Genomic DNA, 21446 nt, shown 5'->3' on the forward strand with positions numbered 1-21446 from the left:
AGCTCGCCTGGGCTTCAGTTATATCACCCCAACAGTCAGTCGGTGCATTGAGAGTTTTGTGCAGCTTGTGTTGCAGAAGAAGTAAGAACATTCTAAAAACACATCTTGAAAACACTGATAATAACACTGGGAATGTTGTGTGGCTGCATCCAGGGCTGTAAGAGTATATTATAAAGACATGAGCTACTTCATTTGAAGTCAGGGATTTTTAAGTGGCTATCAGTGGAGCATGAATTATAGCTGACTTTGATATGATAAAGTTTAATTATAGCTAAATCAGTAATGCCATACTAGTAAGAGATAGTGCCTTATCTCCCAGAAAAACATTTCTTATCCAATTACTCTCTCGAAAACCGTAAAGTATGGTGGCCTGTGAGTTTCTCGTAGTGTTCTGAGAGTTCACCAGCTTGTATCTGTGTGAAAATGCATGGCACGGTCACTGTCAGTGTAGACTGATGGTCAGAAAAACACAGAAAGGCTTGATTGTCGCTGTCCATGGTGCTGAACATGGCAGTGTTCCTGTGTGGAGACTGAGTGGAGGGCAGTGGATATGGCATCCTGAGAGCATATGCACTTGTTTTGCACATGTGGATATTATAACATTTTGTGAAGCTGTTATTTTCATCAAATCATGTATTCTAAATTAAAGTGTGCCATGAGAATAAACAACATAAAGTGCTTTTTTTCTGTAACCGGGCTCCATACTTGATATTTATACTGTGCCCTGTTTTTAAATAGTTTACTGCTCTTGTGTCTTGGAGGCCTTCAGAGAACATTTTGCCCTCTCACAGGTTACATGATCTGATCTGCTCCAACATCTCTGTGAAACTATCCAAAAATAAACGTAGCTTTATTATTATTTTGCATCTTCTTGACAAGCTCTTAAATAAACTGGCCATTTCGGAAGTTACAAGATCTCTTTTTAGGTGGGACTCTTAAATCTTTTTCACAACCTAGGACCAAATTCGATCCCCCTTAAACACATTTTCCCACTATTTACAACTTAGGAGTTATATCCAATCCATACCAATATATTACAGTGGTTTGAACATGATTCAACTTGAGAATATACAATCGAAAGCTTCTGCTTTAAGGAAGAAAAATGTTTGTTAACATGATATCAATGATAAAACATCCAGAGGGGAAGATTTTGGCTTCCACCTGGATGACGGGATGTGGAGAAACACTCTGTTGAAGGCAAAGACAATGACATCTTTTAGCAAATCCTGTGAGACCCAAGATTTTTCACAGACTGCATGTGACCCCTCATCTTGTGTGGTTGTGCCGTAAAATTGTAAAATGTCTGGCTGTGTGTCCAAAGTGAGATTTAATAGTATTTGGGATTGATGTACCTCTAAATTCACATCATTTTTGTACTGGGATTGGACTCCAAGTGTGAATGCAGGTAACAGTATATTGTGAAAATTGCTTTGTATACTACAAGCCTCACAACATTACGAAAATGGTTCAATGTAGAGCTCCCTGATATTTCAAGTTTCAAGTTTATTTCAGTGATGGATGGAAAACTTATATCCATCTGGCCACTGGAGAGGTCTCACATGCTCAGAGGAACTCTAGAGGTATTTAGAACACTATATTTTGAACGTCGCTGGTTTTGACTAATGCTACTACAATTATTACTTTTTCTTTTAATTAAAAAAATAATAATTTTATGTGTTTGTATCTGTTCTTGTTTAGTGGTGTCCTTTATGTATTGTTTTAATTTGTTTTGTGTCACTTCACTATTATCAAAAAAATACATTTGTTTAAAAAATATTGAATAGAAAAGGTGTTTGGCTTATGAGGCAGCAATATCAATGATGTCATTTCTTGTTTCCAATGGATTTTACTTTGGCTAATGTATAACTATTAGATTTTTGTTTCCTCATTTGTTTCCTCACTCTGTTACTTGATTGACTTATAATCCCCTTCCAGTATAATTTAGTTTAAATCTCAATAAAACACGGTCAAGGACAGGATTGTCTTTCAAATGTTTCATATTTTCTTTGTATATAAAGCTATTATAAGTTATTATAAAGCTTTAGTGTAGAGACTATTCAGAGCAGTGTCCATCGATGCAATAAGCAGCCTACCTCATTGACTGATATGTATTTTAAGAGCAGAGCTGTGTGTGTAAGAGCCATAATAATGAAAGATTTCCACTTCCTGTCCAAAAGGCAATCGAGGAGGTCAAGTCACCTGCTTGTAAAGTAAATTATATATCACCACATAAGAGAAGCGTTAATGTCATGTGAATGATTCATTAAATCCTTATGAACTGGTGTCTCTGGGTCAGCAGTGTATTTGCATCTCATATAAAATGCTTCTCTGGTCCGTCTGCTTTGATAGGACTTGAATCCTAAAGTTCTTTGCAGCGCAGCGGGCTGGCTGCTTTACTTACTCACAAATTAGTTTTGAGCACAAGAGGCTGTTGAATGACCAATTCGGGCTCCACTTGACCTTTAGAGCTCATTCTGACTCACTGATCAGAATCATAAAGACTGTGGAGGGACTACAGACGCTGGTGTTGGCTGAATGAGTGTTCATTTGGGTGTTATTTATGTTTCTGTGCACCAATTCGGTGAACTGATTTATTGTTAAAATCTACAGTAATGAGACAAAAACATATTTGTCTGTAAAACGCTAACATTGTTCTTTTAATAATGTTCCACTACACATCAAAGACTGTACAAGTCAATGAAAATTCAGATCAAAATTTTCATGAGCTTTTGGTTCATGACAACCTTGAAATCAATTTGTAAGACTATGTAAGTTCTTATCATTGAGTATGTAGTTGTATAGCAGGTTTAAAAGGCTTTTGAAGAAGTTACTTTTCAAAATAAGATTCCTTTTCATGTGAAAGAGAATTATATTAAAGTTAGTTTCATATGATCGACTGAATGACTTTAAATCTTATATTTTACATTGGTGTTGCAAGGGACCAGAATTTCTTTTTACCCGTCTGGTGTTCAAAGATGAGTCCTTTGGGAGACTGACACATCGTGTCATGTGTGGTTTCAGGGGCCAGAATGTGGTTTACACACTATTTTATTAACTTGTTTTTCCTCTATAAATCTGTATAAGTACTTAGAGAACAATAATTCTTCTTATTTGATGTTGCTAATTTCTACTTCTGCTTATATCTGAAATGCCAAACAGGCCTAACAGGGGCAGATATTGATCATAACGTGCGTGTCCTCACCATGTCTTTTTTTTTTTTTTCTTTAACGATTCATTTTCTCTCTGAAAATGAGACACAAGTTTATTTTTCTGCTCGATAGCCCAGAACAAGTGACCATAATGAGCCCATGTTGGCCAGTGCTGTCTTTGCATTTCATGCTTGCTGAACCCTCACTGATTTAAAATGTATCGAGTGAAATGATTCACGACGATGATGCTGATAATGCTGTTGATGTTACAGTGGCTACTAATAGTGGCCTGATGACTATGTGTGTTAAAGGATAAGTTCGCCAAATTATGAAAATGTAGTCATTTTCAGCTCACCCCCATGCTGATGGAAAGTCGAGTGGAAGTTTCGCAGTCCACAAAACATTTCTGGAGCTTCACAGCAAAACAGTAATTGGTGTTTGTCAGTGCAGAGAGTTTATTGGACTGCTGCATGTCACTTTGGACAAAGATTACTGTGACTGACTATTTTAACTGAGACACTCTGTATCAAAAGTGTTTCTGCTTGGATTTGAATGCACTCTTGCAGCCCTCTAGTGGTCAAAGTGCATCAGTGCACATTTCACTGCTCCATTAATGTGATGCAGGAAAACCCTTCATGGGATTCATGTCTTTGTTGAATGTTTTATAAAATAGAGACTGCAGGGTGAGCACATTTACAGGTTAATTAGTCTTTTCTGTAATTGTTCTGTTTTTGAATGGACTTTTTGTGTCTGTTGAGCTTCGTAACTTTATGTATAAGTAAATGCAGCTGTTCTTATCATGCTTGTGAACAGTTACTTTGCTCCATTAATGCTTTATGTATTACTCAGGTCAGGTTAGCTGCCTCAAGGTCCAGATACAGATCACCAATCTTTGACAAAATCAACCATCTTTTACTTTATCTAACATTTTATCCCAAATCTGAGTCCCACTTGAATGTGGGAGTTTACTTATCTATTTTCATAAAACTTCAAGGTGTTGATAACTATGTGGGCTATGAACATAGCTAAATGCCTGTCTCTAAGCCCATTGTAATTGCTCATCCAATTAATAAACTCCGGCCTCATTTTGCACCCTGTAAGCCCCGCCTTAGTCAAGCCAAGCACAATTATCCCAAAAGTTCTTTCAAAATAAAACTGTCCACAACCAACAAATCTACAAATGGGAATAAAGGGTATTGTAGATACCACATACAACCCGAAATAACTATTTTAAAATCAGGCGGAGGCATAAGTGTTAAATTGAGACTGTTTCATGACCAATAAAAAGTTCCTCGTTCATGAAATCTGTTCACATGTGTTTTATTTTTGAAAGGTTTCACCGGAAGTTATTTTTAAAATCGTATTACTCTTGACGTTACCGTGCAGGCGCTTTTTTCTGGATGAAGTGGAGCAAAACGCTTGACAAGTCCCACGAGATCACGTGACTATGGCGGAGAGTTTGTGCCCCGGTATGAAGCGCGAGGATCAGGACAGGTATGTAAAGTTCACGGTCGTTCACATTAGCACATATTCAATCAAACAGCTGTAAGAAATGTGCTTCCTGTGGAGAATAACCTGTCTGTCCGGTGAGCTGGTTCACACGTGTTCTGCAGTTAAGTCTCGAGTCAGATCAACACTTCAAAACATGTATGGATCTGCTGAAAGTTGCATCAGATTATTGTAGAAGTCATCCAGCACACGTAAACACACTCACATGCAAATCACAGAAGACGAAAAGCAGCAGCAATGTTTTATTATGGTTGGATGGTTGATTTGATAAAAGTCTAACCTGCATGCAATCACATCAGATAAATACTGTATACCCACATTACACAGAGTTATACGGAGCAATGCACACCAGGCTCCAAGATCAAGTATGTGTTAATATTTTATTATTCCGGACAGGTTTATTATGAACAGTAAAGGTTTGGTAAAATAAGTGCAAAGGGGAGAAAACAATGAGCAATATTAAAGATGATCGGAAGGTTATTCACAAGAAAAGAAGACAGGTAATGATCAGGGTATTAATGTGTGAGGAACATGGTAACACATCAGGTAAGATACTATTAAAAGTAACTAAATTACACGTGCATGAAAAACATGTCTACACCTTGAAAAAAGTTGAATGTTCACCTGTGAATGACTAATAGACTCAATTCCTCATCTGACCTCCTGACCTTGAACTTGAAGCTGTGAGGGTGTTTGTCTAAAGTGTTGGTCTATAGTATCGATCGTAGTACTTGAGATAATGTGACTTAACCTCAGAGGCACAGAGAAGATGTTGTGTAGGCATTAGTGAACCAATATAATTTTCGTGACACTCCATGAACTACTCCCGTCTGTGTCCTGCAGGAACTCAAAGATGTCAGCAGTCGTAGTCGTGCATGGCGGGGCCTGGGCCATACCGGACGAACTGGCCGAGGCGTCTGTGGACGGAGTGAAGGCTGCAGCGTGTGAGGCGTCCTCAGTGCTGAAAAGAGGAGGAAGTGCGCTGGATGCTGTTGAAGCAGCTGTGAGGGCTTTGGAAGATAACCCTGTGTTTAATGCAGGTATTATTAACGCAGTTTCATTTATCTGTGGTGCTCTGTCTCCATCTGCTGGTGCCAACATTCATCTAGGCTCACTCTGGAATCAGAGTGAAGGTGGTCAGCAGAGGTCAGGTTTCTGACGGATTGTGGGGCCCATCTTTATAATCCACCATTAATCCCATATTTAGTCTGCACTATAATCTAATCTACATGTTAGATTATGTCTTTAAACTACTCTGCCCTGCCTGATATATTATATTTTCTCTGTAATATAATCCGCTTTCACATTTTCCCTCTCAAATTGTGGGTTAAATAGTGTTTAAGTGCCACCTTCTGCCACCCGTACTGCAGACACAGGTGTTATATTGCGTCTACAGCCGTTAGTGTCGTGCTCTGAGGCCTCTCTGTACTACTTTGTCACCACCGTGTGGACTTGTGAGGACGCTGCAGGCAACATAAGACCACACAAAGTTTGGAGGAAATCATAACTGCAACCTGTCTTTCTCTCACCCTCTCTGTCACTGAGAACATCTGTGTCCAGTTTTTGTCCGAGCTGATTGTCACTTTTAATTAAAGGGCACGGAGCGACGGCAAATGCCGATGGAGAAGTGGAGCTGGACGCCATTATCATGGATGGAAGGACACTTGCCACTGGTGCAGTGTCTTCAGTGAAGAACATCGCCAATCCCGTGTCACTGGCACGGGCAGTGATGGAAAAGGTGGCGTCTTAAATACTTAACACTGATGTTTCTGGTTGCAAACAGCTTCTTTGTGTAATGAACAGAGCGGTGTTAGCTATCAATGGTAATGTAATGAAATACATTTTTTTGCATGTTTGCTGCCATGGAAAACGTCAGACCTCCCACGTCATGCTGACAAGCGGAGGCGCAAACCTGTTTGCAGAGAGCATCGGCATGGTCGCCGTCCACCCTGACACACTGCTGACCGAGTATGAGAAGAAAGAATGGGAGAAGCACAAGACTTACGTTACTGGAGTAAATGAAGATTTTAACACTAAGTGGTGAGTAGCTGCAGTGTTTGGCTTTATTTCGGCCCCTTCCTGTCTGGACTTCTACACAGCATCTCTTCAGCCTGATTACACTGAAATGGAATAAATCTCTGGAGCCCAATTGGAGGAAAATGTGCTGGATGTGCAGTATTTAAAACCCTTTTTTTAAAGAAAAGTTACAGGAGGAATCTCTGAGAAATGCTAAATAGGATGTTTTTACATTGTGGCTTCAAACCAGAAGAAGTCAGTCGTTTTTCATTTGCAGACGTGCACTGCTAAAACCTTTTTTTTCTTTTTTTATTTGATCACAATGTGGGTTTGCTAGCCATTAGACTAACTCTGATTAAATGTGATGACTCCCTCTGGGCTTTTGACTCAGGCCTTACATTCATTTGCAGTATAGAAGCTTCTGACATTCAGTGCAGTGCTTCTCTTCTACAAGTTGAAAGAGAGCCAGTGTCTTGTTTGACTTCTACAAGATGAGTAGAGGGCAACGTGCACACCGCCTGTCTCGTCTCTTTTACAGTGCAGGGAATCAAATCTCCCAAAGATCCAAAGTAAGAAGTCAATTCAAGCACACACACGTATCATGCCTGCAGTGTTAGAGAAGTTTGTCATTTGATTAGAAGGGCCGTCCGCAAGACAGGTCCTGCTTAAGAAAAGTCCTTGTGGGGGAAACGTTGAATTAAATGAATTAATGCATAAGAGGTGAGTGTGCAGGAGTTGTTTTTTTTCTTTGAGAATGACTTTTCTTCACTTGTTTCTCATTCTAGGGCTCATGATACCGTCGGGGCGGTCGCCGTGGACCGTGCTGGTAACGTTGCATGCGCAACATCAACTGGAGGGATCCGAAATAAAATGGTCGGCAGAGTGGGAGACTCTGCTGTCATCGGTATGACTTCACTGTCAGCTCCAGCATCATTGAGTCTGAGTATTATCTCATCTTGAATTGCTTTATGAAGTTGCACTGTGAAAGCAATGTTATCATCTCAAATCTTTGTTTTTATCATTTAATGTTGAGTTTAACTTGTGATAGCACTAAGGGACACGAGTGCATGAAATTAAGCAGCCTTAAAATGCAAAAATAGATTTTTTTATCCCATTCTTTCTTGTGATCAAGGTGCCGGAGGATACGCAGACAACTTCAGTGGTGCCGTGTCGTGCACTGGTCATGGAGAGTCTATTCTTAAAGTCACATTGGCCAGACTCATTCTTTCACATGTTGAACAAGGTAACACACTTTCAAACTCTCTACAGTAAGACACGCTCTCCTCTAAGTGACATTAACAAATGAATTAGATTCAATTAAATGTCTTATGGATCCAGACAGTTTTTTCTTCATGTATTTCCATACTTCCTCCTCCCCACGCAGGTAAATCGGTAGCAGACTCCTCCCAGCTGTCTCTGCAGTACATGGCGGATCGTGTCCGCGGTGCAGGAGGCTCTATCGTGGTTTCTCCAGCGGGACAGTGGGCGGCCACGTTCACCACAGATCGAATGGCTTGGGCAGCAGTGGATCAGGATGTTCTGTGGTATGGATTAGACCCGAATGAAAGGTTAAAAGAGCAGTTGTCCCAGTAACTATTTTAACGGGGTTTTGATATTAGTCATATCACTGAGCCTGTATTTCACATCTGATTCCTACTGTTTCACTATGATTCAGATTGTTTGGTCTTGATGGACTTTTGCTAATGTTGTTTCTATAGAAATCAAGTGGGTAGTGTTAGGCTCGTTCTAATGTCAGCGCTACGTACTTTATATATGTACAGTGACACATAAACTGTACCTGATGGAGAAGGTGGATATTACAGGATATACTGTAAGTAACTAGTTTTTTTATCCCTCAAAATCTGAATTTAACACTACATGTTACATATTAACAAGTTTCTGTTGCTCACACTTGACACAAAGTGCATCTTTTTAAGTTTTAGTAGTGTACCATTTTAATAAACCCACACACTCATGCTGAAGTGTCTGATTTATTTCACTGTTTAACTCTGTATTTCATTCGTTTTACACATCTGTGTAAATGTGTTGTTTCTCAGATGTGATGGTCCAGCAGGTAATGCCAGTTAATTCACACGTCTCATTATTTTTTACTGGTTGGTTGCTGGGTTTAATTAATTCATTGGTTTAATGTTTTTTAACTGTATTATTTATATTTGTTTCCATTGGTTTTACGTACTCGTGTCTAATGTTCATTTTCACACTATCACCGGGCGGCTGCAACTTCCGTGGTTGCTTACAGTCCGTGCCGCACACTGTGCTTCCACCTGGACTGAAATGTGCTATATTAATTCAGTTGTTTTCTTTGCTTTTGAATTCAACATGAACACTTTGATTTGACCAGTGTTTTTTAACTGTGGCCCTCTAGATGATGAAGCCGACTGGTTTCAGTGCTGCCGTCTTTGCTACAAGAAAGTGACATGATGTTGCTTTGATTGACATATGTGATGTATGTAGCTGACTTTTTTTTTTTTCTCCACCAAACGTCGTTCAGTTTCATTAAAAGTAGTTTGGTGTTCGGTTCTCTCGCAGCACCTCGAGGACAATGAGCTATAAGAAGGTTGTTAACATGACAACAGCCTCATTCATGAGCCTCCACTTCATTTTGCCAGCTGCATTGTTGTCCTCGCTTCATCCTCGGAAACAATGGCTGCTCACCCAGAGACACTCGCTGATTCAGAATCAGAATTAGGTAAGATGATCATGTGCTGCCACTGTGATTAAAGACACAGGGGCTGCTCTGGATGGCTGCTTTATATGATGTTTTCTCACTTTTTAATAACTGGAGACAGAGAAGACTACCAGATATATTCTTTTAAAGCACAATAACATCCTGCTGGACTGGAACAATCTTTGTATACCTTTCATTTAAAATGTTTTAATTAAATTTGTGTTTGTCTTGCAGTAAAAATGTAGATTAGAAACAGTGTTGACACTGTGGTTTGGGGTGTAGATGTGTGCACAGCAGTGAACGCTTTTGAGTCGAAGAAGGATATTCAAACCAAATTAATTTAAAAGAATTAGGTACTTTACATGGTGACTGAACTATTTTAGTACATTGGTTCTCAACCTGGGGGTTTGGACCCCTAAGGGGGTCGGGAGTTAACTTCCAGGGGTCGCCAGATGGTTGTGGAGCAGAAATAAGTTAAAGGGTTTAATGTAAAACAGTTTTTAAATTGTTCATTTACAAAGACAAACCCTCCCAGGTTGAAAATATTCCTCGTAGGCATATTTTAAGGGCCCTACATGCAACTAATACTCAAAAGAAAAGATAAATGAATGTACTTTACAGGCACGAGGTGTCAAATACTTCACGTCATCACTTTTTCTACATGGAAGTGCAGTAGTGTAGTATTTGCTTGAAAAGTTGACTCAATCGAGTGTATAAGACAGTTAACCCTGTGAACTCTTGTCTGCAGATCACACAGATGTAAAACCTCACTATAGATGCGTGTTATTTTCGCACTACCAGCTGCTATGGTATCTGTAAACAGAAGCCACGTGACGAGCAGCGCTGCCTGTCAGGGGGCTTTGCAGCAGCAGGACGAATGACGGCTGAGTTAGAGGAAGTTGTTGGGAGCAGCTGTGCTAGTATGTAACCTTACACGAGTTGCAGACAGCTCCGCAGAGAAAGAGAGGTGAGAATCGTTTGTATATGTGAAAATGAATATTTTTAAATACCCAAACTGCACGCATTGGTGCAGATGCATGTGGGCGTGATCATCTAACGTCTGCTAGCACTCAGGCTACAAACAAACTTGGTCGCTAAGGCCTGTGCTAACGCGTCTTAGCTAGCCTGTCTGACAGATCTAGCATCGAGGTGTCTGACTTAATATCTACACAATTACTGCAACATATTTCAGCTTTACTGGCATAGATATTATTTGATGCAAGTGCTGTTTGTAGGAACGGCGCTAGAGATTAGAATTGTGTGTTTCCTCGGGTGGTAACTTCCTCCATAAGTTAGCGTTAACAGTTAGCTTGCTAGCATACGTGATCGAGCTCTGCAGCGGATTGTTGTTAGCCGTCCTGTAACGTTAGCATGCTAACTAGCAAACGCCTCATTGGCAGAACCACGTCAGAGACGCCGTGTTTCATATAAACGTAAGGTTACATTACATGATAGCATATCAACATATCTAGTAGGAAGTCTGCTAACAGATTTAAGTAGCGTTTTTTGTATGTGTACTTTTAATACAGGCCTGCTCCGTGTTGTGTTGCTAACGTAACGTTAGTTGCTAAAACTTGGATGAAAAACGGTAACTTGCAGGTCATTCAGCATTGTGTTTTCCTCTTTCGAGGTTAGTTAAACGACTAGTTTTATTGTTTCTACAAACACATATCTCAGGCTCACGGGCAGTGCACATTTATTTTCGCAGTGTAAACAGGAATGAGCCACGGAAATGGCCAGAAACTGACATGCTAGCGACGTTGACCCAACGTAACAGGACAGTCGACCCTTTAGCATTTCCAGCTGATGGAGGCATCCCAGAAGCGAGGTTACTGCCGCTGTTTAACTTTAATGTACAGTCGTGTCTCTGATAACAGTTATCCACCACAGACAATATACACGTATTTACTGTAACTTTATTAATACTGTATGCCAAAAGTTTTCTCAAAGTTTTCTCTAACCAGTGTATAGCTGCTCAGATCCTCTCTGGCTTGCCTACATTTCCCATTAACGCTCCCCTGAGCCCAGTTACAGACACTCGGTGCTGCTGGGATGATGCATGAGAGCTCCTTAAAGCCTTGTTAACATCATTTTTCTCGATCAAAGTCTGTGAACTGACTCCCTCTTTACCCGCATTCTGTCTGTGTTGTCTGGATACAGGAAGGCAGCAGCATTCATGGATATTGTGGACACCTTTAATCATTTAATACCCAGTGACCAGTTGGACGAGTCCCTGATAATAGGCCAGAATTTGGAATGTGAAGCCAGTAATGAGTTTGGGACAGGACCCCGACTGGAAGATTCACTGAAGAATATGCTCAGTGACAAGGATCCCATGTTTGGTTGTGCAAGCTCTCGGTTCAATCTGCTGGACAATGAGGACCCCGCTTTTCAGATAGCTGGCTCAACAGGTATGTTCAAAGACAAACTCAGTAATGGTTCAGTGGTGTTTTTATATTTGACTTCCTTGCCAATGTGTTACTGTCGCGCGAAAGGCTGTTTTTCAACGTATCTGATTGCCTTTTATCTTTGACCTCCAGTATTAATGTAGAATCAGAGTCAAGTCAATTAGGATTTTACATACGAGGAATCTGACTTTGTATTTTCAGATGTTTATTTGCCCCTCGCATCGATACACTGGCATGTAAAAATATTTTTTTCTGCTGTCTGTCGCAGCTCTCAACGAAGCTTCAGCATCCACAGGCCTCAGCAGTGAACCGACAGTTGCAGAGCCCACACAAGTGAAGCGAGCTGTTGGCAGGCCGAAGAAACGTCCACGTAATTTAGAAGACAGTAAGTTGAAGCTCTTTTAGTTTCCTGTTTCCACCATATAACACTCTTAAGTTAAAGATGATGTCACATATTTTCCTGTGCTGTGTTTCTTGTTTTTTGAAACAGAGCCTAGCAGCGGTCCACAGCCTGCTAACACATCGTCCAGCGCTGTTGCCCGAGGACGACCTGGAAGGAAACCAGTGAACAGGCTACAGAAGTCATTTCGTATTGAGAAAGGAGTGAAAGGCGCCCAGCTGAAGAAAGCATTAACTCTGGGAGGGCGTGTTAATATTAATCACCTTGATGGTGGAGTGTGGCTGAATCCTACGGTTGTGTTGAGACGGTTGACTGTCACAATTGGAGGTTTTAGGATTGAGCTGCTTCCTGGACCTTCTTATACACAAAATGTGGACATGAGCCAGTCGGCAGTCCTTGACGATGGTTTGTCTTACGGCGGGGGCGTTGAGTTTGCTGTGTTGCCAGACAATACTGTTACTGCACAGAATCCCGCAGCTGACAACGCGGCAGAGTTGGCTGTAACGGAGAAGAGCTCTGCTGATGATGCAGCCCAAGCGCTCGGCCCGTATGTGAATCCTAACGAGGTGCAGACTTCCAACGGGACATTAGTGGGGAGCGCCTGCACGCAAGAGACAAAACTTGACAATCAGATTGTTTCTGAAAAGCAGAAGCCGGTCAGTAAAGAAAAAGACGACATGAAAGAGCCGCAAAGGAATGAGAATAACACAACTGCTGTTAGTAATAAGACTGATGGGAAGGAAAAACAGCAGAGTGTGGCCAAAACACTACTCAAGTCCAAACAAGGACCAATCCCTAACAAGAACAAGGACTTGGTTTTAGCTAAACCAAACAACACGATTAAGGGACAGAAATTATCTCCAAGCACGCCATCCGCGACCATCCAAAGAGAAGACCTGCACAAAGTAAAATCTCTGAAGGAAAAGAAAGATATTGCACCTTTGAAAAGGCCCGCAGAAAACACCCAAAGTGAGCATGCGACTAAAATGCAAAAGACACAGGGTTCAGGAGATGGTAAAGTGAAGCCAAAGTCGCCAATTTCACCTAGCTCCGCCGTGAAGAAGATCCCATCACTTGGTACTCGGATCGATCAGCAGGGACCACCCAAACCTAATCATCCTCAAAATAGCTCCAAAGTTGAGACTCCTCACCCGGCGCAAAGTCGTCCAGTCCATCCTGTAAAAACGCCCGACGAGGGAGGTCAGGAAAAGGCCAAACTGAAGAAGCCAGAAAAGGTTCTTCAAAGGCAGAAAAGTAAAACTGCGAGGAGCATCTCTGTGGACGAGCCGCAGCTGTTTATTCCAGATAACGCGCCTGTTGTGAAGAAGGAATCTGCTGAGGAGCAGCCTGCTAACAGTGAGACCGTATGGGACGGAAACAACTGTTGTGGCCTGTGTAAAAAGCACCACAATAACATGTAAGTGTCGCTCTGCAGTACTGTAACTGTTGTTTCTGTTCCGTTAGGGCGCACTCACACTAGGCAATCCGTACTGTGCCAAAGCACATTTGACCCCCGAAGTCCAGTTTGTTTGACTAGTGTGAGTGCTCTGTACCGCGCTCAAGCACACTCTTAATAACACCCGTGCTTTGTTCAGGTTCATGGTAGGCTGCGGCCGCTGTGACGACTGGTTCCACGGCGACTGCGTTGGCCTCGATCTGACGAAAGTGCGCGAAATGGAGGAGGAGGACCAGATGTACGTCTGCTTGAAGTGCTGCGAGGAGGAAAGCAAAAAGGTGGAGCCCGAGCCCCCGAGTGCAGCCAAACCTGAAGTACAAGCAAAGACTGAAGTACAGGAACTTAAGTCACCTCCTAAACCCCGACCAGGACCCTCCCAGACACTCGCACCAGGGGGGGTCAGACCAGTAAGAAAGGTAAGCAGTGTCACCTTGACTTCTTCTAATAATAATAAAGCTGTTTGAACATGCATTTAAGACAAATACATCTTTTTTTATATACAACTGATATTTTACTTGTTCCCACAGCTAATTCCTCCTCTATTAATCATAGCCAGTGTTACCACTACACAATGGTTTGTTGTTCTTTTTGATTTTACTTTGCCTCTACAGAAGGCTTACACATGGGTGTGTGGTTAAGATGGTGGTGTGTGGTTAACATTTTTCCGCACATAAAACTCACCCTTTATTCTTTTGAATCTCTGGCCAGGGGCTTATAATAGTCCATGTGTTCATGTTTTCACATGTTTTATTTTTTGTTCATATTTTCTTTGTTAATCATCAATATTTATATCAAAACTAATGTGCTTTCTTTTTTTACTTCTCTCTGTAAATAGGATCCTGACAGAAGGCCGGCCACAGATGTCAGAGAAGCAGCTCATAAAACAGGTATGTTTTTCAGGGCTGTGAATGTAAAAATAAGTTGTTGGTTTTTTTTGGCTTGTTCTGTTTATAACGCCACACTGGGTTCAAGGCCAGGCTGAGTTTAATGTTACTGCAGGGTTCAAACAAGACTGAATGAAGATGATCACAGCACATGAATACATTTACATACAAGTTTATAGACAGTATAAAGGGAATTATACAACAGATTCTGTTTTGTCATTCAAATTTAAATTTATTAGGCCATTCAAGACACTTTTAATTTAATACGTAAGTGTATGAAATACACTTTAAAAGCTTTCTGAAACCAAATACAATAGTGGACTGCTACAACATGCTGGTGAGATCTGATTGCAGTGTGGTGATATACTGTATGTGGGTGTCAAATGTTTATAGGTATAAAAATACTTGTGTATATTTTAAGTGACATAAAAAAACAACCCCAAACAAAACAAGAACTGTCTCCCAGCTCGCTGTTTATATTAAAAAGTCAACAAAGTTTCCAGTTTCAAAACATCCAGTGAGCGGAGAGGACATCTTGGGAGTCGCAAATCCTTTTGGGCATTATACAAAAAGCAAACAACAAATAAAGGGAGTGTATCTGTAATGTAAGGGTGTCTTAATATAGCCGCAAACAGTTTTGTTTTGCCTCTGTTTGCTTCCATTTTAGGAACTCTGACCAACCTAACAAAGTAAAATGCTCAATGCCAGTGTCATCTTGCTGCCTATTACAGTTTGTATGGTCCACATATTGTTGTGGTCAAGGTCATCCACCTCAGTTAAAGTCAGAAACAGTTTTCATTTCAGTGTGTGTCACCTTTATTGTATCACAGCCGTGTGCTGAATCTTTGATATTTTGTCATCCTTGTGGTCACAGACTTCCTCTGCCTGCTCAGTACATATTGTCATTCTGTCCTCATAGGCATTCAGTTCAAACAAGAGACAAAAAGTAAGACTCCGTCTTCAGCATCAAAGAAACCTGTGTCTGTTGAGGCAATCAGGCGAAGTGTGCGCGATTCTCTGAAAGAAATCCTCATACAGAGGTAAGTATTACATGAGGAAAAGTAATCAGGTGAACAGTGTAAATACTGAAATTTACACTGCATTCAAAGTTTTTTGTTTGATTGAAAAACTTTAGAAACAATTACCCAAATTCACCAAATATAACGCTTTGTGCATTTTAGGTTGAAGGAGTCTGATTTGAACATCTCAGTGGAGACGGCCTCTGAACTTGCCAAGAAGACAGAGAGGGAGCTGTTTCACTTGTATAAAGACACTGACAACAAATACAAGAACAAGTACAGGAGCTTAATGTTCAACCTCAAAGATACTAAAAATAATGTAAGTAAAACTATTCCAGACATGATCCTACTGTTAAGTTTCTGGGTGTCGTGTTTCAGTTTAAATAAAAATGTAGTTACATTTGCTTCATTGTAATTGTATTGTTTAGGTGCTCTTTAAAAGGGTTCTCAAAGGGGAAATCTCTCCTGGTAACCTGATTCGAATGAGCCCTGAGGAGCTGGCCTCGAAAGAATTGGCTGCTTGGCGAAAAAGGGAGAACCGGCATGTAAGTAATGCATAAGTCTGTTATGTTATTTCTCACAAATGTCATTGCATGAATTCCCCCTGATAACTAACAGCGATCGACCCAGTAGCTCTGATGTGTTTCCATTGATGTATTTCTAAGTATTGTGTTCAAAAAGGTTGATGGAAACAGTGTAGTAAAAAAAAAAAGTCCTTATTTTTTGTAAAAATTGAGGAACCAATTTCTGACAGAACGACACTTTGCATAGCCAAATTTATTTGCTCCCGACCAGCTGATAGAAATGCGCCTAATAAGCTTTTTTCCTTTTTTGCAAAATTGTGAAAGAAATTGGTCAAAATGTGCTTGATAATGAGATTGAAACACAGCTATAAAGTCTGATATGAAAGGCTCAGCAGATTTTATTAACATGTCTTCTTTTACCTCTTTTTGGTGCAAAACCTTCAGAAGTCTTCTAAAAAGCAATACATATCTCTGTCCACAGACTATTGAGATGATTGAAAAAGAGCAAAGAGAGGCCGAGAGACGACCGATCACTAAAATCACACACAAAGGTGAAATTGAAATTGAGAGCCAAGAACCAGTGAAGGCACCTGAGCCTGTTGAGGTAAGGAACAAGTCTAATATCAATCTGCATTACTGTATTTTTACCACTCAAAGAATGTCTGCTTGAATTTCTTTTTTCCCCCATGTTGTCAGGTTGAGTCTCCTCCCAAAGTGATGGAAGTCTCAGCAGAACCTCCAAAAACCCCTGAGAAGAAAGAAGATAAAACCAAGGAGGAGAAAGACACCACCAACCAACACAAGTCTCATTTATTTGACCTACACTGCAAAATCTGCACAGGTAAACCCTGAGAATCATCTCAGCCACTGAGACAGTTTGACATACAATGTGTCACTGTCCTCCGTTACTAACTTTGTTGTGTTTTTTTTTTCTTTTCAATAAGGTCGTATGGTGCCCCCTGTGGAAGAGGCACCAACCAAAGTGGTGAAAGTTGCTACCACAGTGGTCAGGAGGCAGTCCACCAAAGCAGAAGAGACGAAGAGCATGAATTTACCTGCAATGGACGACGACCTGCACCTCACCGTTTTAGAGGAGAGCTTCAGAAGCGCTCAGTCAGGCTACGAAGGAAGGTAAGCAGTTATATTCTGACACTCTGTGTGGTTCTTCTCTGTGCAACCTGCTTTTGTGAGCTTGCCTCATTGCTGTTGTATTGGCCACAGGTCGGATCATACAGCTGGCAGAGAGGAAGAGGCTGCTTTCCTGTCTAACCTGAAGTCCCTGTGGCGCGGATTCATTCATATGCCCGCTGTGGCAAAGTTGGTGACAAAAGCTTTCCCCGTCTCAGGCACTATGGACAACTTGACTGAGGTAAAGAGGACACAACTGGACATATTAAAGAGTATTTCAGACAAGTACAGTCAGTAAGGGTTGTTTTTTTTTCCCCCCCGACAGGACCTTCCAGACAGCATTCAAGTTGGCGGAAGGATAAGTCCACAGATAGTGTGGGACTACTTGGAGAAGATTCGGGCAACTGGAACAAAAGTGAGTTTTTGGCAGCTTTCCTTCTAACATTGATTATACATCCTCTAGTTAAATCTAGTTTACTCGCATGCATTGGCCAATACTGAAGCCATTTCTTCAAAAGTCTTCATACAGTCTGCTTTACCAACATGTATCCATCCAAACTGTTAATCTCACCTCCAAAACTAACTCCAACCACCAAAACATTTTATGTTTGAAAATAAGTTTGTTCTCACTCAGAAAGCAGAACACACTGACCTAAAAACATGAACAACAGAGAGATTTAGATAAATGATGTACTTTTATGTTTGAAGTTCAAGTAAAAATAACCCCTTTTCACTTTATTGACTGTACTAAAGTATATTTAACAAGAATGAATCAGAAATTAGTTCTTTATAGCCATTATTTTCCTCTTTATTTTTCCATTCTGTAATTTACATGTGAAAAATAAAAAGTGGAAACAAAAAAACATTCCTGTAATTCCAGAGATGCAATTTAAAAACACACAAAAACAACACATATATATCTCTTATACTATACATCCTCCATACAAACTAAAAACAAGACACCTGGGTTCAGCTGTGTTTGCAATGCTTATCACATATATCATTTTACTGTCAATATTCTGATAACATTTTCTATATTTCAATTTGGTTACTGCAGAAATGCACACACCTGGCCATCATTGTACAAGGTAAATTTGTCACAAAAACAAAACTAGGTTTGAGGTCTTTTATGTTACATTCACAGAAAACAAAATCAAAACAGTCTATTTTATAAAACACTGTGGAGGATAAATTGAGGAGTGATGTTTTTTGAAAACAGCATGTTAGCATTTGAATAAACGTAGGGCAAATATAAAGTGTTTTGCAGGCGGTGGAGTGTGAATAAGGAAACAGTTCACAAGTTTGGTCCACACAGACTTTTGACAATGTGACTTTACTTTTGAAGAATGCATGTTAGCAATTGAATAAAAACTATAACAGACATGGTTCATTGTGATTAAGAGCAGCTCGAGCTGAAGTCCCAAAAATTTACATCCACACTGTTAATGTGGTGATGCATTATAGAGCTGCTGCACCGCAGAGTTCTGGTCAAACTTGAAGATTTCCCTGACGCATGCTTTTTCTGTAATTAAAGGAGGTGTGCCTGATTCGCTTCTCCCCTGAGACGGAGGAAGATGAGATCTCCTATACTCTCCTCTATGCCTACTTCAGCAGTCGTAGGCGGTTCGGGGTTGTGTCCAATAACCTCAAACAAGTGAAGGACATGTATCTCATTCCTTTGGGTGCCACTGAAAAAGTTCCTCATCAGCTTGTTCCCTTTGATGGGCCAGGTAACCTGAACACTGAACCTATTTCCTCTTGGATAATTGTTTTCTCTCAGTGAACTCCCAAACATTTCTGATCTTTCAAACCTAATTAATCTTTTAATTTGACAGGTTTAGAAAACAACCGTGCCAACCTTCTCCTCGGACTCATAATTCGCCAGAGACCGAAAAGGGATTTTCTCCCTGTGGACATGAACGAAACCGCAAGGATTATTCCTGAGATCAAGCCTATTGCCGTATCCACAAAAGAAACTCGAGCAACAGAGGAGGATGAGAAATTCTTCCTCTCTTCTTTGACTGCACCACTTAATAAAGAGAAGGACAAACCACTTAACACTACTGAAGAAGTTGATCAGCCAGTCACAGAGTCTTCTGAAGAACCATCTGCATCAGAGGAGACGAACAGTCAGGAACCCCAGAAACCCCTGCGCTTTCTTCCAGGTGTGTTGGTAGGCTGGGGTGGGGAATTACCACCTCTGCCAGATTTTGGAGGTAAACCTGCCACAGCAGCAGACGACACCCAGAAGACCCAACCAGCTCCGAAGACCGAGGCGTCACCTGGAAGCACAAAAAGTCCAACAGCTGCTGCGCCACGAGAGCGCTTTGTCATCAAGAAGAGAGAAGCTAAACCTGCCAAAGCTGAACAGAAGCTATCCAGCCCGACTGATGCATCTGCTGTTAACAACTCATCAGGAAAGGTTGCCGCAGTGGTGACCCATGGTGCATCATTGTCTCTGAAAGATAAGCCTCCAGATGTATCGACTGAAGCCTTCCTGGCAAGCTTGTCAACAGCTCCGAGTGGGACTGAAACTAACAGCTCAGCAAACAAAAGCGACGCTGGCCTTTTGTCTGAATCTGAAAAAGGAACATCTGAAGGGAATCCTTTGTCGCAGTCAAAGTCCCAGGCTGCTTCAACTCACACGAATAGCTCCAAACCTCCAATAAGTGGGATATTGAAAAAATCTTCAGCCTACTCCAGTGTGAATGAAGACAAAACACCGGTGCTACAGAAGGATAAAGCCAGCCTCCCTGCTCCTTCGAGTCCGAAACCTGTTCCTGTGTTGAGCAGCACTAGAAATGAGCCGGTTACACTATTTCACCAAGGATTTTTACAGGTTTCTCAGCCCAAGAACAAACCTGAGAAAGAAAACCAAACAACCATTCGATCATTCCCTAGTGAAAAGGAAGATCCTGGCATATCCCAGGTTGGTGCTACAGTAACTCAGACAGAATTTCCTCCTACAGTCCAAGGACCACAAGCAGCGGATCACAAAGAAGCCGCCGAGCTCCAACCCGACTCCATGAACGCACCAGCTCTCCCAGTACACAACAGCGCTGCACCTATTCCATCGCAGCAGCAACAGCCTCAGGTACCCGGCAGCTACGACTTCCTAACTGGCCCACACAGCCAGGACCAGAACCACAGCACACCGTGGACTCAGGACGGCACTGTGCACGCTATACCAGGACTTGAGCCACAGCTGCCAGAGAACTTCTCGGAACCACCTGGAGCTCCTGACCTTTCCAAAGGCCAGAAACGTGCAGATGAGCGACACAGCGACCCGTCGGATAGCAAGCGAAACACGGAGGACAGAGACCACCATGGCAGGCACAGCCACTACAGGGACTCCTACCACGGGAAAAAGAGCAGACACCACGACCGGGAGCGGGAGAAAAAGCACGATCGCGACGATAAGTACAGGGAGAGGAGCAGGCACCACGGACACTCAGACGACCGCTATAGTGAGAAGAGGAAAGAGAGGCAGCACAGTGACGACTACGGCAGCCGACATAAAGACAGACACAGACACAGGCGGGACTCCGATTATGAGAACGGACGGAGAAGTTCAAAAGACTCTTACTCATAATTAGGTTTTGTTTGCCCTGCTGATGAGTGTTCAGGGCTGAGAAAGACTGTCGAGTTTTTCATTTTACACAGCCGTCTGAAGCTTATATGCCATTTCCTTAGAAGTTCAGTTTAATGTTATTGACCGTTCAGCCAAAATGAAATATCATTTCAGTGGGATTATAAAGATCTTTATACAGCTGTTCTCTTAACACGGAGAATCCACATAAATTCACAATGATATCAGAAAGTTTTCATGTTTTTAACCTTCTATTGTGTATATTCTGTTCATACTGAGCTGCTGTACTGACTACAAATGATCAGCGAATGTTTTCAGTCGAACATTGAAAACAAGTGTGGACCATTTGGTGAAAGGTTGGCATGAATGTAACAGAGAAAACATTTAACTGAGGACAGCGATCCAAACAGCAGCTTTGCTTTTTTTTTCAACCTAATTTCTTTTAAATTGCTTAAATATTTTATAAAACTTAGTTTCTATTGAAAAAGTATGTACATTTTGGCTTGTAATATACATTAGAGATTACGTGTGCCTTTGCACTGTGTGTTTATGTACAGTTCGTAATAAAGCTAATCCTTTTTTTATTATTGATTATAAAAAGAATTCTCATATTTCTTTCTAAATGTATTAAAGGTTGAACCTGGATACTGATTTACATTGTACTGTTACTATAAA

At 41.2% G+C, this 21446-nt stretch overlaps 2 protein-coding genes across 3 annotated transcripts; both read left to right on the forward strand.

Moving 5' to 3' along the window:
• The first annotated feature begins 4578 nt into the window (after window positions 1-4578).
• Window positions 4579-8627, forward strand: LOC141009605 (isoaspartyl peptidase/L-asparaginase). The gene is made up of 7 exons (XM_073482279.1): window positions 4579-4643; window positions 5502-5698; window positions 6254-6396; window positions 6535-6698; window positions 7460-7578; window positions 7807-7917; window positions 8059-8627. Exons 1-7 carry the CDS (start codon window positions 4597-4599, stop codon window positions 8265-8267), a joined length of 990 nt encoding a protein of 329 aa, XP_073338380.1. The 5' UTR covers window positions 4579-4596; the 3' UTR covers window positions 8268-8627.
• Window positions 8628-10263: 1636 nt separating this feature from the next.
• On the forward strand, window positions 10264-21371 carry phf3 (PHD finger protein 3). 2 transcript variants are annotated; one of them, XM_073481631.1, is made up of 16 exons: window positions 10264-10330; window positions 11524-11774; window positions 12040-12156; window positions 12262-13588; window positions 13767-14043; window positions 14463-14514; window positions 15431-15551; window positions 15693-15849; window positions 15959-16075; window positions 16536-16658; window positions 16751-16895; window positions 16999-17185; window positions 17276-17423; window positions 17508-17597; window positions 18717-18912; window positions 19018-21371. In XM_073481631.1, the coding sequence occupies exons 2-16, from the start codon at window positions 11540-11542 to the stop codon at window positions 20772-20774; spliced, it is 5049 nt and encodes a 1682-aa protein (XP_073337732.1). In that variant the 5' UTR covers window positions 10264-10330; window positions 11524-11539; the 3' UTR covers window positions 20775-21371. The 2 variants fall into 2 exon arrangements, with proteins under 2 accessions (XP_073337732.1, XP_073337733.1); XM_073481632.1 differs by having other exon boundaries at window positions 13767-14034.
• Window positions 21372-21446: the final 75 nt, after the last annotated feature.

The sequence above is a fragment of the Pagrus major genome, chromosome 15, assembly GCF_040436345.1.
Source record: "Pagrus major chromosome 15, Pma_NU_1.0".
Classification (NCBI taxonomy): domain Eukaryota; kingdom Metazoa; phylum Chordata; class Actinopteri; order Spariformes; family Sparidae; genus Pagrus; species Pagrus major.